The sequence below is a fragment of the Setaria viridis genome, chromosome 7, assembly GCF_005286985.2.
Source record: "Setaria viridis chromosome 7, Setaria_viridis_v4.0, whole genome shotgun sequence".
In the NCBI taxonomy this organism is placed as follows: domain Eukaryota; kingdom Viridiplantae; phylum Streptophyta; class Magnoliopsida; order Poales; family Poaceae; genus Setaria; species Setaria viridis.
In genome coordinates, this window is record NC_048269.2 from 31,434,532 (window position 1) to 31,450,264 (window position 15,733).

At 43.5% G+C, this 15,733-nt stretch overlaps 3 protein-coding genes across 4 annotated transcripts; 1 reads left to right on the forward strand and 2 right to left on the reverse strand.

Moving 5' to 3' along the window:
• The first annotated feature begins 2,198 nt into the window (after positions 1 to 2,198).
• Positions 2,199 to 8,541, forward strand: LOC117863516 (arginine--tRNA ligase, chloroplastic/mitochondrial). Of its 2 annotated transcripts, none has more exons than XM_034747274.2 (18): positions 2,199 to 2,355; positions 2,884 to 2,996; positions 3,082 to 3,203; positions 3,312 to 3,387; positions 3,559 to 3,660; positions 3,746 to 3,961; positions 4,618 to 4,698; positions 5,454 to 5,537; positions 5,611 to 5,715; positions 6,045 to 6,223; positions 6,385 to 6,469; positions 6,546 to 6,747; positions 6,821 to 6,890; positions 7,009 to 7,078; positions 7,414 to 7,503; positions 7,644 to 7,712; positions 7,948 to 8,046; positions 8,234 to 8,541. In XM_034747274.2, the coding sequence occupies exons 1-18, from the start codon at positions 2,259 to 2,261 to the stop codon at positions 8,342 to 8,344; spliced, it is 1,971 nt and encodes a 656-aa protein (XP_034603165.1). In that variant the 5' UTR covers positions 2,199 to 2,258; the 3' UTR covers positions 8,345 to 8,541. The 2 variants fall into 2 exon arrangements, with proteins under 2 accessions (XP_034603165.1, XP_034603166.1); XM_034747275.2 differs by having other exon boundaries at positions 2,234 to 2,355; positions 2,880 to 2,996.
• Positions 8,542 to 8,776: 235 nt separating this feature from the next.
• On the reverse strand, positions 8,777 to 12,605 carry LOC117863517 (PHD finger protein ALFIN-LIKE 1). Its single transcript, XM_034747276.2, has 5 exons — positions 12,394 to 12,605; positions 12,272 to 12,304; positions 11,939 to 12,161; positions 9,466 to 9,595; positions 8,777 to 9,390 (listed from the first exon to the last, which is right to left on the reverse strand). Exons 1-5 carry the CDS (start codon positions 12,509 to 12,511, stop codon positions 9,139 to 9,141), a joined length of 756 nt encoding a protein of 251 aa, XP_034603167.1. The 5' UTR covers positions 12,512 to 12,605; the 3' UTR covers positions 8,777 to 9,138.
• Positions 12,606 to 13,826: 1,221 nt separating this feature from the next.
• Positions 13,827 to 14,895, reverse strand: LOC117863178 (fasciclin-like arabinogalactan protein 11). The gene has a single exon (XM_034746786.2). It carries the CDS (start codon positions 14,795 to 14,797, stop codon positions 14,018 to 14,020), a length of 780 nt encoding a protein of 259 aa, XP_034602677.1. The 5' UTR covers positions 14,798 to 14,895; the 3' UTR covers positions 13,827 to 14,017.
• Between the last annotated feature and the right edge of the window lie 838 nt (positions 14,896 to 15,733).

The following is a 15,733-nucleotide window of genomic DNA, read 5'->3' on the forward strand; positions in this document are numbered from 1 at the left end:
GTTGTTGGCTCGGTTCTCTGTTAGCTGGTTGTTTTCTTCCGAAGTGAATGTTTTCTTATTTCTTATATGCAACAATTTAATTTTTTGTAATTTAGATTTGTGATGTACTAGCTGAGGCCAAAGTGATAACATAGAAGTTAGAGTACATAGGGTGTGCAATACATTTGGTGAAATGGTGTTATACCTTGACTGGACATTGATATTCCAGCAATGGTCATAGGGTGTGCAAAGCTATGCATATGGTGTAATGGTGATGTACTGGTGATGATACATAGGATGTGTAAAGATGTGCATATGGTGCAATGGTGATGTAACGGTGATCGGTATGAGATCGTATGGTAGTCAGGTAGTCAGGTAGTGTATGATCTTGTTACACGTGATTGTTGTAAAAAAATATTATTGTTACACGTGATTGTTGTAAAAAAATGTCACAAAAAATTAATGGGAGAGGAAAAGTTGCATGGGAGATAGAGCCGTTGGAGGGTGAATATCACCAAAAATTAATGGGGCTAGAAAAGCTGCAGCACATATGGCAGAGAGAGCCGTTGGGGTGACTTGAGTACAGCTTTAGCACATATGGCAGAGAGAGGCGTTGGGGTGCCTTGAGTACAGCTTTAGCACATATGGCAGAGAGAGCCGTTGGGGTGCCTTGAGTACAGCTTTAGCACATATAACACAGCTTTAGCTGTTCTCAAGACGCTTTAGGTCATACTGAATATGGCATAAAGCATCTTTATGTCTCATCCACAGTGAATGCAGACGTGTTGTAGATACACGTTGGAAAAAATCAAAATACAAGGTAAAATATATTAACTAGAGGTAAAATATATTAACTAGAGATAGAAGGGCACACATCTCGGCATAGAACACCGGTCCATATCGCTTCCATCGTGGGGAAGACGAAGACGGGCGCTCTCCGCTATGGGAACAGACGGTCTCCAGACACAGCAGGCCTGCAGGGAGGAGAGCGGCCGGGGCCGGGGGAAAACGATGGCGTTTCCGAAACGGCCAACGCTTGCGCTGCTGTACTGGTAGTGGTAGGTCGTACTAGCTCGGTGACACTGCTGATGGGTGATGGCTCCGGAGTCCGAGCCATTGGATCAAATATCACCTATTTATTCTTTTTCCTCCGTTTGTATTTGGCTATTTAATTTCAAATTTAGGAATCTTTGGCCACCCAACTGTCAAAACTATTCTACTCTTTTTTCTTGTCTTCCTAATGCCGCTGCCACCCGTCGCCTCGGCCATATGGACCCACTGTCATGTGTGGTCCACATCAGCAAAACCATCTATCAAAATAATTAGATGATCAATTGCAAACGGTTTTGACAGTCGAGTGGTTGAAGATTCTTGATTTTGAAATTGTATGGTCAAACTTAAACGAAGACAATAGCTGGATGGTCAAAAATGAACATTTTTCTTATTTCAAACATGTGGGTTATCGGATGTCTACATCAAGTTAAGAGTTAAGTATTACCTCTATTTTAAAATGTAGATCGTTTTAGCTATTTTATGAAAGTTCGACTTACATTTTAAAACCATGTAGTATAATGTATCCATGTTTTAAAAGAAAAAAGAACTATTATCTAAGACTATATAGCAAGAAATCGATCCCAACTACATAATCCGTATGTCGTTATGTACACTTTTTTTTATAAAGGGTTATGTACACCTTCAACTAGCGCGTCGCGACACCTATTCTGCAAGTGCAAACTTTACGATCAGTAAGGGGCTGTTTGGTAATAGGGTGTTAAAATTTAACACCCGTCACATCGGATGTTTGGATACTAATTACGAGTATTAAATATAGGTTAATTACAAAACTAATTGCACAGATGGAGTGTAATTCACGAGACGAATCTATTAAGCCTAATTAGTCCATGATTTGACAACGTGGTGCTACAATAACCATTTGCTAATGATGGATTAATTAGGTTTAATAGATTCGTCTCGTGAATTAGCATAGGGTTCTGCAATTATTTTTATAATTAGCTCATATTTAGTTCTCCTAATTAGCATTCAAACATCCAATGTGACAAACACCCCTAAGAATGAGGGTGGCCGGGAGGGAATCGACGGTGGAGCGCGCTCCGGGCCCAATCCAAAACCCGCCCGTCCCGCACAGAGCCGGGACCGGGGCGGCCCGATAAGTAAGGAAAGGAAAAGGCAAAACCCTCGCGCTCGCCACGCTACCCTGCGGTCGCACCTGACCGTGAGAGGGGTAGAGTATTTAACTGACGGGGCGAGGCGAGGCGAGGATGCGAGCTCTCGCGGCAGCAGCAACTGCAGTGGCGGCGCCTACCCCCGCGCGCCTCCGTCTCCGCCTCCCGCTCGCCCCCCGCCCCCCGCGCTCCGGTGAGCCCGCCCTCCATTTCATCTCGCCTCTCCTCCCCGAATCCCCTGCTCCGACCGCCTCCCACGGTCGCTACTCCCAATTTTGCCCCGGGAAAACGGGGGAATTTTAGGGTCGGTCTGGGTGTGACGCGACGTTGGGTTTAGGGTTTGGTAGTCCGAGTGATGTTAGAATCTGGTAGGAGCGGCGGGTGGGTTCCCTTTGGTTTTTTTAGTGAGGCTCGGGGTTTGAATGTTCATAGATTTGCTCAGGTAAATTGGGGCTCGCGCTCTATAATCCGTTTCGTTTGCACTTATACCGTTACGCGAGTGCTCACGTCTGATTTTCGGTGCAAAAAGAAATGGTTGAGGGTTTATCACCAATTTTGCTTCGAATTAACCAAGGGGCACACTAGGTTTGGATTGTGTCGGTGGATTGGGATACCCTGTCAGGAACACTGCACTTGTCATGTTTTCAAATCGATTACTTATGCTTATTTCATTGCTTAATTTGGATTTGTATTGTTGCTCTGGTGTTGTCTACCTAGCCAGGTCACTGTAGAGCAGCTTCTTCCTCCAGGCTTCTGCGGTTACCCTGCAGCGCCACCACCATGGGAGATGAGACATCGACATCGGTTCCCGCCCAGGGGCAGGAACCTGCTGTTGTGAGTGTTGATCTGCTGACTCTGCAGACGATCGCATTCCTTACCTTTTCTGCTTTCCCTGCTTGATTTTGGTTCGACTGTGCAGGGTGCTGGGAGTGTCAAGCAACAGCTTTCCAGGCTGGTCATTTCGTCCCTCCGGGCTACGGTCCCTGAAGTGGAGGTAGAACCAATGGTTGAAGTTTCAGCAAAGTTTGCTGACTACCAGTGGTATGTTGTTCGCATTTTACTTTACATTATACATACACTCTTAGCTCCTTTAGCTGTCAATGCTGCTTCAACGTGCTCGTCAATTGATTCCTCCTAAACCATCTGCAGCAACAATGCTATGGGATTATGGTCAAAGATTAAAGGATCTGGAACAAGTTTCAAAAACCCTAATGCTATTGGACAGGTATGTGTATATGTGTCTACCTTTTCTCTTTATAGAATTGGGAGTAGGAGACTTTTCCATGTGATCTGGAATTATTTATTTACTTGCTCATCCACTTCACCTTTATCATTCGTGCTCAAGCACTTTTACACTATTGACATACTGCTCTGTGCTCTCTTCACATTTTCCCAGGCCATTGCAAAGAACTTGCCTTCCTCTGACATTATTGAGTCCACATCTGTTGCTGGACCTGGTTTTGTGAATATTACCTTATCAAACAGCTGGGTTGCAAAGGTCTGATACTTTTAATCTATAAAATATGCTTGTACTACCCATGGTACTATTTATGCCTGCGTATTAATTATATACATTATTACAGAGAATACAAGACATGCTTGTCAATGGTATCAATACTTGGGCACCTATTCTACCAGTAAAGAGGGCAGTGATTGATTTTTCATCACCTAATATCGCAAAAGAAATGCATGTTGGGCATTTAAGGTCTACAATTATTGGAGATACATTAGCACGCATGTTTGAGTTCTCAAATGTTGATGTTCTGCGGCGAAACCATGTGGGAGATTGGGGTACACAGGTAGCAAGCCTTGCACTGTAATCTAAACATTTATTACTTGCCTTGTGTGAAATGAAATGAATTTACATACTTATGGTTGAACTGCTTTTTTACTTAGTTTAGGTGAAAAGTACTCTCTCTCGGGCTCACCCTTTTCTATGCTAGCCTATTGTTTCTTCATAAACCTGCAATTTTGTATGTCTTCCTTGGGCAAAAGGTTCAGGTGGTGCTGTTCTTTGTGCCACCAAATGGGCAGGTTCGGATGGTGTCATTTCATACGAGCTATATGCCTACTACCTTAAACAACCTGCATTATCATTTCCTGCACTGTGCATTCGGTTTTGTAGCCTGATACCTTGAATTTGTTTCCACCTTTTGAGGCGATCTGATTGTTATATGTGATTCTTTTTATGGACCTTGTTTGCCTTAACTGTATGACTTCTGTTATATATGTGCAACTTTCTGTATCTAGGCTTTCCTGTCTACACATTTTCCGTCTCGTAATTAAAATTATGCTTAAATCAAATGATTTTGTGTGTGGCTGGACTGCTGGAGTTATGCCTCGGTATCTTACTATTAGCAGAAATATATCTACTGCTTCCATGTAGGATGCCTGAAAGATTGAGACCATTTACAGCTGCACGTACTAACTACTGTGTTTCTGTTTGTTCATGCAGTTTGGGATGCTCATAGAGTATCTGTTTGAAAAATTCCCAAATTGGCAGGAAATAGGTAGCCAGGCCATTGGTGACCTCCAGGTAAGGTGTTGTTCAATGCAATGACGCAAATTTTTGTAACCTACCTCTCCTGCATAGGAAACATGCAAACATATACAAGCATGATTTGAGATGGTTGAATTTGATCCTAGATGTTCATGTAAGAGCTACTTGCCTGGAAGAATATTGAAATACTTCCTCCAGTTAAGAAACGGAAAATTTTTACTTTCCTAAGTCAATTATGATGCCAAATTGACCGTTATGTTTTGTGATCATATATTTAAAATAGTATTTTAGATAATATCAATAATTTCCATGAAATATGAACTCAAACCATACATCCAAAGACCAAACAATAATCTTTGATCAATATAAATATGGTTTGATCCTATTCAAATGATTCTATCACTAATTCAGTGTCTTAAGCTGTTAACCTGTGCACACTATTATTGCTATAGTGGTTTGTGCCTTGTCTGTTTTTGCATAAATTAGTGAAGCATGTGATGGTATTGCGGTGTTGTGCTGAATTCCACTACATTGCCTTATCTGTCTTCAATGCGTGTATTCGTGAGGGTCAGTACAATAATTTTGCTTTTCGTTGGTACCTTCATGTTCCAAATCGAGCAGTATCCTGCTTCCTAGTTGGTTGTCTGTTTTCCTTCTTCATAGTCCATCGAAGAATGCCAGTGAGTTTCAAAATCAATGGACCCTTCTGGACATTTTGCGCTTTTGGCATGTGACAACGCGTCTTGTGCCTACCATTTGGACTGACATATTTCAATTTGGTTATATGACAGATTTTCTATAAAGCATCCAAGAATAGGTTTGACAATGATCCTGAGTTTAAAGAGAGGGCTCAACAAGGAGTTGTTCGGCTACAGGTGAGTGATCATCTTGGATGTCGAGTCTGGGTAGGTTGGCATATTCTCATCCAACCAATGTATTAATCTGTAGGGAGGGGAGGAGAAATATCGAGAAGCATGGAAAAAGATTTGTGACATCAGCAGGAGCGAATTTGACTTGGTGTACAAGCGCCTAAATGTGGAGCTTGAAGAAAAGGTACACCACTTCCTAGTAGGTGAAACTCATTTTTGAGAAGGTTGATCGTGAACAGAATTTAGGTGCAAGCTGAAATTACTGTGAGAATATTCTGGACTTCAGATTAACATCAACATTTTGGTTTCTATGCATCTTTTATAATCGAAAATGTCTACGATATTTGCTGCATTAACTTCTGCCATGTTCAATTTATTCACAAAGAATGTACATGGTCTATTAGTAGTGTTAAATGCTTAAGTTCATGTTGTCTGCCACTGTACTGGAGCACCCGACCATGCCACTGATTTATGCTTTGACACGCTGAGGAAGCCAATTATGTATCCTTTCAGGGGGAGAGTTTCTATAATCCTTATATACCCAAAGTGCTGGCGGAATTGAGTAGCAAAGGATTGATCCAGGAGAGTGAGGGTGCTCAAGTAATATTTATTGAAGGTTATCAGATCCCTTTGATTGTGGTTAAAAGGGATGGTGGGTTCAACTATGCCTCAACAGATTTATCTGCTCTTTGGTAAGTGCTAAATAATAATTGATATGTGTTCTATATGTTGTGCTTTTGAGGTCTCATTCAGCTTCCTCTATGGAAGCAAACTGAACACATTTTTGTAGTTGATGCATTTCACTGTAATATACTTAGTGAGATTTAACATTTTTTTGTCTGGTTTTATGGAGGTATCGGCTCAATGTTGAGAAGGCAGAATGGATAATATATGTAACAGATGTTGGCCAGCAGCAGCACTTTGAAATGTTTTTCAAAGTAAGCACAGAGTAGCACCAAAAGAGAGGTTTTCCCTTTACCGTGCTTTTATTGAATCTTTCGTTGTCTTCTATAGGCTGCAAGGATGGCTGGTTGGCTCCCAGATCCAAATGAAAAGAAGTTTCCAAAAACGAGTCATGTTGGATTTGGTCTCGTTCTTGGGTCAGACGGCAAGCGCTTCCGCACTCGTAGTACTGAGGTTGTTCGATTGGTAGAGCTGCTTGATGAGGCTAAATCTCGGAGTAAATCAGAACTACTACAGCGGCTTACCGAAAATGGTAAATTGCACTACTTTGGAACGTTGCTTTCTTTATTAATACTTCAGCTAAATATGATCCTTATTTTATTAAGGTAAAATTGTTGACTGGACTGATGAGGAATTAGAACAAACTTCAGAGGCAGTTGGATATGGCGCCGTGAAGTATGTACTGAAATATCTTAATTCTGAAAGATACATCATGTCTTGAATTGAAATATGAATAACTCATTATTTAATTGACAATCTTTATTGTAATGTGTTTGTAAAACTTTTGCTTCAGGTATGCTGATCTGAAGAACAATCGGCTTACCAATTACACATTTAGTTTTGAACAGATGCTAAGCGATAAGGTAAAATCAGACTCCAATATTCATGTGGTTGGTTGTGTAGGAATCTTGTTATCCTGATGATTTATCTAGTTTCTATAGTATGTTTCATATTTTACTATCAATTATGGTCCTTTTGAGTGAAAACGTTGCTCCTAGTGATCCTGTTACTGTCACTATTCTTTTATCTGATCTTGGCTTTGCACGTATTTTGAGCTCAGTTCATCTTCATGCAAACTCTTACTTAAGTCTATTATTTTATCTAGTCTTGGCTTTGCACATATTTCAAGCTCAGTTCATCTTCTCGCAACTTTTATTAATTGTCATTCTGCTTAGATATTCAATCTCTCTGTGAACAGGGAAATACTGCTGTGTACCTTCAGTATGCTCATGCTCGCATTTGTTCCATTATTCGGAAATCCAACAAGGATGTGGAAGAGCTGAAAATGGTAAGCCTTGTCTTTAACTCGTGCAGTTTTTTTTTCATCGGTTTGGTGCAGGTTTAGCTCTCTTTGGTTTTGTGAAGGTTTAGCCCCACTTTTCATGTCTCAGACATGAGCTGAATTTTTGTTTTCTGCTTTCTTCTCAGAGTGGAGCCATTTGTCTTGACCATCCAGATGAGCGTGTCTTGGGGCTGTATCTGATCCGATTTGCAGAGGTAACTAATTAGTGAATTTTATTTTGTAAGGTTCCGGGAGTCAGAAACCCCACACGAATGATGAATTATCAGTTAATTAGAGGGGCATTTTGGGTGTGTTTGGATCTTTAGCTGTATGTGTTTTGGCCTTGCTGGATACTCCAATAATGTTTTTCTTGGGGGGGCGGTCTAACTTGTAAAAACTAAGCAAGGTGCATCAGTTTGCTTTTTTTTTAATGGCTCTAATCTGTTTCAGGTTGTTGAAGAGGCTTGCACAAATCTCCTTCCAAATGTTGTTTGTGAATACTTGTACAATCTATCCGAAATGTTCACAAAATTCTATACCAACTGTCAGGTATATTTCTTTCCATTTGCATCACTCTTCCCCCCTTAAAATGAATCTCACATCATTTCTTGGGTATTTAGATTGGCAACAACTCATACAAATTACAGAAACTGCCACTATTTTCATAGGGTAGCAATGCCCCACTGAAAATCTGATGCTTTCAAACTGCTGTCTTATTTTACGTTGAACCTAACAGGTGGTCGGGTCACCGGAGGAGACAAGCCGGCTGCTGCTTTGCCAAGCGACTGCCGTTGTCATGCGTCAGTGCTTCCAGCTGCTCGGAATTACACCGGTCTACAAGCTGTGACCGGCCCTGTGTTCAGTTTATCTTCGAAAATCAGTTCACGTAGAAACCTTATTCATCATGGTTGCAGTTTTGGTCTTGTAACCTAGTCCAGGCAGCTAACATACTCTAATCCACTGCCCGGTTTGAAAGCCGAAGGGATTCAAGGTTGTAGCAAAATATGCTTGCAGAGAATTGATCTCTTGCATTTGTTTTTTGTTTGTCTCGCGTGCGCAGCTCCTCAGACATCACTGATGCTGTATGATCAAGCGTGTTTAGGAGCTGCGGTGCTTCCGTTTTGGTGGTAGATGGATTGGCTACGAGCTACGTGTTTGGTGGCGTATTCACCTTTTGAATATGCGTTCAGAGCGGCCGATGATATCATGACACGGATTATCACAAACTTGGTAGCTTACTGTAGCAATCTCACATGGCTCGCGAAACAAAACACCATGCTTGAGTAAATATGAACATAAACCTCTCGGATTATTGTCGCATAAGGTGGTCAATTCACTTTAGGCACATTACAAAGGCTTCCTTACTGCCCCTATTTTCTTCTCCGGCAACATACAGACTACCGTTAACTCTCTCCAGGGCATGGAGAAACCACAAGAAAGACTATAATCAATATGTGTGATCACATTAGCATCACCATCGTCGTCACACGTAAGCTAAATCGAAAAGATACAGTAAACGTCGCAAGACCGGTATTGACTCTTGCACAAGGAGTAACTCCGGACCCTCCTGCTTGTTCAGGTTTCCATCTATGGCGGGCGCTCCCGCCCAGCCCCTCCTCCTCTAGCGCGGAGGACGAGGTGCTACATCGGCCTAGGTCTCTTTGAGCAGCTTGGGCACTTGTACTGCTTTATGCTCTCCGCCTTCGCGGGGGTGATCTTCACGCACTTGCCGTGGTACCACTTCTCGCACATGTCGCACCCAATCCAGAACTCGTCCGCGCTGTATATCCCGCCGCAAGTCCCGCATAGGGTTTCGCTGTGGTCGCCGTCGTCTTCGTCATAGCCCTCGTCGGGCTCCCTGGTGTTATTTTCTATGCGTGGCTCGCTTGTTTGCTGGAGAGATAGGAGGAAGTTCAGTATCATAACATGAGACAAGAGGTGGTAAAAAAAGTGACAAATTCTTCTTACCTTCACTGACAGTTTATTTCTACCACTGTTGTCGGAAGCGGATCTGTCCCTCTCTCTGGATTGTTTCACCCCACCAGAGACAACTTCAAAAACAGTCGGCAGATCGTTCATCATGCTAAACAAACGCTTCCTGTTGGATTTTAGAGAGAGCGATTAAAGAAAACACAAAACTATTACAAAAATAGTATTTCTTTCTCTGTTTAGTTAACAAAATGCTATTATACTACAGTAACTTCCTTTATACTTGTGCCACGCTGGATTACTGCAACTTTAACCATGTAAAATGTTGCATAGAGTGGAATATGAAATGCTTAGCTTCTATGTAAGCTAAGTCAGAACTGCTTAGTATGATTGACCAGACAAAGTTAACTGTATCAATATTTTATAAAGACAGTGGCACATTTATCGTTACAAAACAAGAGCCATAGGATACAAGCCTGTTTTAGTGGCTTACTACCTACAAGTGAACTTACTTGCTGACTAAGATTCCAATACTCATTATTGTATCAAAGAAATAAGAATTCAATTAGTCACTGATTACTCTGTAAGTCTTAAAAGATACCCTTGGTCCATAAAGGCTCCACCAAATCAAGTACTGGAAATATCAAAAGATACTCTACATTTAACAAATCATGAAGTTTAGCTAAAACATAAATTTAATTTCGCAAAATTGCATGGGAGTTGAGCAGAACATGCTATTTGTAAAAGCACTGCTGTAGTGCACAAAGCGTTGTCACTGCTGTAGTGCACAAAGCGTTGTCCAGAAGTCAGTATCCTTGTTGTTTATGCCAAATGCAGAGTAGATTCAGGCTGTACAGAAAGGTGCTGATTACACAGTAATGTGTTGGCTACAAGAAGTAAAACGTAGGTATCTAACAGTTGCAACTCTTAAGTAAACATTATTATGTATCATTGCAACACATAATTAGGAGGGCATGTTACTCTTTGAGGAAAAAAATGCAGATCTTAAAGCAGAAGTGATTACTGCCTATGGGAAAATACATATTATTAGTTGGATTTCACACAATTATACCCACCCTATCTCCTCTATTCATCATTGTTCTTTCTATCCACTGTTGAAAGACCAACAAATGATCTTAACAAACCAGCAATAAAGACAGCATTCTTGCATGTGAGATACTGCAGGACTGCACAGTTTCAAACCATAAAGAATAATTTTGTCAAATCAAATTAGTTAGCAGTTAGTACATATTTGACCTGTGGCTCTTACTACTACCCTGCCACTACCTCTTTTTTATGTTTTTTCATGTGGATATTGCTGGGTTTCATCTCTAGCCTAACCCAACTTGCTTGCAACTAAAAGGTTTGTTGTTGTTGTTAGTACAGATTTGGCCATGGTCATCACTAGATACTTATGCAGTAAGGTTAGTAAATGTTAAGCAAACTCCATAATCAGAAAACCATCCACCAAATCCAAACATAGCTGCTATCTTAGTGAAAACTGGCTATTGAAAGCAGGAGGAGGCATAGTGAGCTTAAATGTGGTGACTGTGTGTATGCAATATAAGTACTAATGAAACGTGAATGTCAAAAGTGATCATAAATTTACGCTTACATTTTCCAACTAAAAAGTTTGTATATCCATCACGGACAAGTTTCAATCCCAAAAATCATGAAATCGAGATCAGAGTAAAAAGTCTATCAAGAATCATAAAACTGGAAATTCCTCACATGGAGGTGCGATCATATCTTTACGCTGCAATAAATGAAATACGGCACGGGAGAAATTCATTTCCAAAACAGAACCAACTTAGAACCAAAAAGCATGCTTTAAGCATCTGCACACTTTGGAGGGATCCGTAGTTCCGCAGAATACAAACGTTCTGATAACAATGAAGTGCTGCCCCTCAGCTTTCCATAGGAACAGAGAACACTACTTTTCATTAGGACATTATAGCTATAATCAGCTTAGGGAAGAATAGAACTTCAAAACACACATGCAAGGTCAGTTCCCATCATGCTTACTACAGCACATATAAGCACATATAAAGTTATAAACACAGATGCTCCATGCTTTTCACTAAAATGTCACTCTGTAAGCAACTATAAATTAATTCACACAAGCAAACAATTGAACAACACAGGCAAACATGTACGACTCATATTGCTATACGGGAATAAACTTAATCAGAAAATTATTTCTATTCCACAGACTTTTGCAAAAGGCCCAAATCTGAACCTGTACTTATCAAAGCAAGTGCTGAATCCAGACACACCAATGACATGCAAACAGAGGACACAGGACATCATGTGTATCCTCAGACATCCACTTCAACTCACAGAATACTCCTGAAAAGGGCCTGACACATCTATGTCTCAATCAACAGAGACAGCACACTAACTAGGAACAAGTAGCAGCAACAACAAAAGCATCGGACCTCGAGAAACAGAGGCAAAATTGGGTGGAGATCGCAAAACAGAGGCGAAATTGGGTGGAGATCGCAAATCGTACCGTTCGTTGCGGTTGAGCCGCGCGGCGTAGTAGAATGCGACGGAGACGAGCCACGAGTCGGAGTGGACGGCGACGAGCGCGAGCCAGTCGCGGCGGTTCATCCCGTCGCGAGCGAAGTTGATCCCGAGCGCCGGCTCTGGCAGCTCCGTGGGCACCTCCTCCGCCGGCAGCGCCACCTCCCACACCTCGTTCGCGTACCCGTACAGGCACAGGTTCTCCTTCTCTACCCAAGTCGAATCCCAGGCCGCATCAGCTCGCCGTACCCAAATCGAAATCGCATGCGACATCCACAACGCGGAGAGATCGCGCGAGGAAGGGAGGGAAGGGGCTCACCTGGATCGCACTGCGCGTAGAAGTCCTCCACTTCTGCGAAGCGAGATGAAGGGGGTTAGGGTTAGGTCTCGATGCTCGGGGCATGGCGGGAAGCAGGAACTGCGAGGGGCGCGGGCGCGTACCGTGGGTGAGGGCGCGGAGGATGGCGGAGCGGCGGGCGCGGTAGTCCTTGAAGATGTCCTCGACGGTGCGCGGCGCGGAGCCGCCCCCGGCGCCGGCGCGGCGGTAGGATGCGTCCATCTCCGGTCGGCGCCTCGTCTGATCTCCGGCGAGGCGGAGAGGAGGTGACTGATCGCGATGCGGTCGGGAGCGGAGCGACGAGTAGTACACGAGGACACGAGTGATGCGGGGTAAAAGGGGGAGACGTGTAAGATCTTGCGGTTTTTCGTGTGGGTCCCTGCAAAGGTGATTATTTGCGAAATAAACCCGTCTTGCAGCGTGGACTCAAATTTCATGCAAATTTTACATGAAACGGTTCAAATTCTTGATTCGAAATGGGTAGGTCGCTATTATAATCTGTGTTTTATTATTTATTTTCTCAAGTAAGAGTAGCAGATATGTAAATGGTGAATTATGTACAGATTTAATGTAAACATCGCTCTAAATGAAGTTTTAATTTTGAGCAACATGTCGAAAAGTAAATACGGAAGATTTGATTTTCAAGGTGTTGGATCATCTAAGTAACATTCAATAATAGCAAATCTTTGTAGGAAGAATTTTGTACCGTGCGGAATGAAATTTTTTGGCATGCCTAACAAAAGAAATCTTTTGGGTAGCCTCTACTTGGTGGGTCATATAGTTTATTCCTGTAATCTACACATTTACTACTCCCTCTGTCCCAAAATATAGTTACATTTGGCATTTTTAAAAGTCAACTCCAAAAATAATTCATTTCAAATAGAAAAAGTTAATAATAGTCTACTAACATTATTTTTTATGTTACTAGTCTCTATGATTATAGAGATATTCGCAGTCAAAGTTGAAAATATTTGACTTTCAAAAAGTCTAAACGTAGCTATATTCTGAGACGGAGGGAGTATATTGTCAATATAGATACTTGAGAGACATATATTCACACCATGGAGATCATGAAAGTAAAAAATAACTGATGCAGTACTCTAGAAAGTAGATATTAGAGTTAGAGGAAAGGAATTTATTTCCTTTAACTTAATATATAAGAATAGCCCAATCAGACTAACAATGGAAAGGCTACCATATGACAATTTAAAAGTGGGAATATATTAAGGCAAAATAGATAGATGTTTTCTTTTGGAAAAGATCTCTCGGATGGAAAACCAAATTCAGTATTATACACATAATATAACCAACAAAGAGAGATTAGCACCGTGTCTTCTGAATTTTTTAGTCTCACAGATAATTTTCCCTAAAAATAGTTTATTTCTATATGAGTCCTTTTAGATTTGTTTTCTTGAGTTTAACTATGACCCTTTAAATTGAGCCTTAGTGATGATAGATGACTAATAAAAACAATCCCATGCGTTCACTGCAAAGTTGGTAACCTAGTAAATTTGAAGGTAAATAATGTTCAAAACAATTGGGATAACAATACGCGTGCTCACAATATCATGTACAATTTGAAAGTACAACATAAACATTACGAAATGAAGCCAAGTACATCCGAAATACAAATTAAAACAAAAAAAAGGAACTGATGAATTAGAACCACCTCTCAGGGAAATTTAGAAACGCCATCCACGACAAGACACGCATGCATTCTTACTGTGGTCACATGCCCCACCACAGAGCCGCTGCCACGGCGACCGCCACGCAGGATCCAGCCCCGACGCCCCGGATCCCCCGGGCCGCGGCCTCCGACGCCGTCGTCCCCGCCGCGGTGTCCGCCGCCGGCGCATCCGCCGCGGCGTCCGTCGCGGCCTTCTTCTTCTTGCTCGGCGTCGGCGCGGGCGCCGGCGCCGGCGGAAGCGCCGGCCCGTAGAGCGCCCACGGCAGCAGCACCTTGTTGACCTGGTACACGACGAGCCTGTCGCCGGCGTAGAGCGGCGTGCCGTCGAGCGTGGCGTTGACGACCCCCGTGGAGACGTTGACGTTGGTGCCGTCCGCCGTGATGTTGAGCGGGTACTTCCCGGGGCCCGTGTCGCCCGCCTGCGTCCGCAGCGGGTTGCTGACGGTCTCGAGCTGCGACGCCGGCATCACCATGGACACGACGTGGAACTGCACCAGCGACGTCTTCTGCTGGTCGGAGAGGGAGTTGAGGGTGCCGACGGGGAGCGCCGTGAAGGCGTTGTCGGGCGGCGCGAACACCGTGAGCCCGCCGTTGGAGGACTTGCCCTTGAGCTGGTTGGTGATCTGCTCGGCCTCGCGCGTCGACTGGAGGAGCTGGAGGAACTTGGTGAACTGCCCGGCCTTGGTCAGGATGGCCGTGATCGTCTTCGGCGCCGCCGGTGCCGGCGCCGGCGCCGACGCCGCCTGGCCGCGCACCGCCGGGGCGGCGGACAGGACGGCGGCGGCGAGCATCAGAAGCGCTGCGAGGTGCGACGCCGCCATGGGTTAGCTGTATTGTGTCTGCGTGGCCTGACGGCGCTAGCTGCTAGTGGTAGCTTGTAGCTTCTTCTGGTTGGGTATTCTTGATCAATGGAGGGTGAGTGGGTTATATAAGGAAGGAAGAAGGAAGCTGCTGAGGAGTGAGAGGGATGAAGAGAGATGGTGGGGCCGGGGGTGCCTAGCTGCTGCCGCCATGGGCGAGACGTCGAGCTGGGAAATAGATGGCACGTTGATTAGCAGGTGCGCGGTTTGCTTCGCGGAGCAGCAATTCCACTGGCGTGGGGTTTGGGTTGAGGGATTGGGGTCGGATCTCCATTTCCTGCTCTGAGAGAGTTGTGTGATAACTTAATTAGGTGGCGATGGACGTCGTAAAAGATGGCTTAACTAATTAAACCGGGGCAGCGTGATCGGGTAAAGAGTTGCTAACGATAACAGCTCGCATCGCATCGCATCGGTGTGGAGCTTTCCGTCCGAGCTGGAGCTGTGTGTATGGTGAATCGAGATGAGGTTTGCATGCCTGGATTCAGTGAGACATGCAAGGCAAGATGAGCAATGGAGCCTACACAGGAAGATTTCCTGTCACTGTGTGTATGGTGCCTCGCGTACGTGATGATGCCCTCGCCGTGATCTCGATCACGATGGGACAATTCTCGAGCACGACTTGAGACCGAATCCCGAAGGAATAAAGAAAGGCAATGAACAATTTCTCAAAATGAGTCGAATCGATAACAGACAATGAAGTATCCCCTTACCCGAGTTCTGCACTTCTGTTACGCGTACAACCATTTCAGTTGAAAGCTGAGCTCATATATGTATTAGACATAGTTGTGCTCAACACAACTATGTAGACGGGCGCATTTAGGCAACCCTATAGACGATCTATCTTTTGCAGGTCAAGATGTTTAGGTTGTTTTTGGATCTGCCGGGTTGGTGATTTCC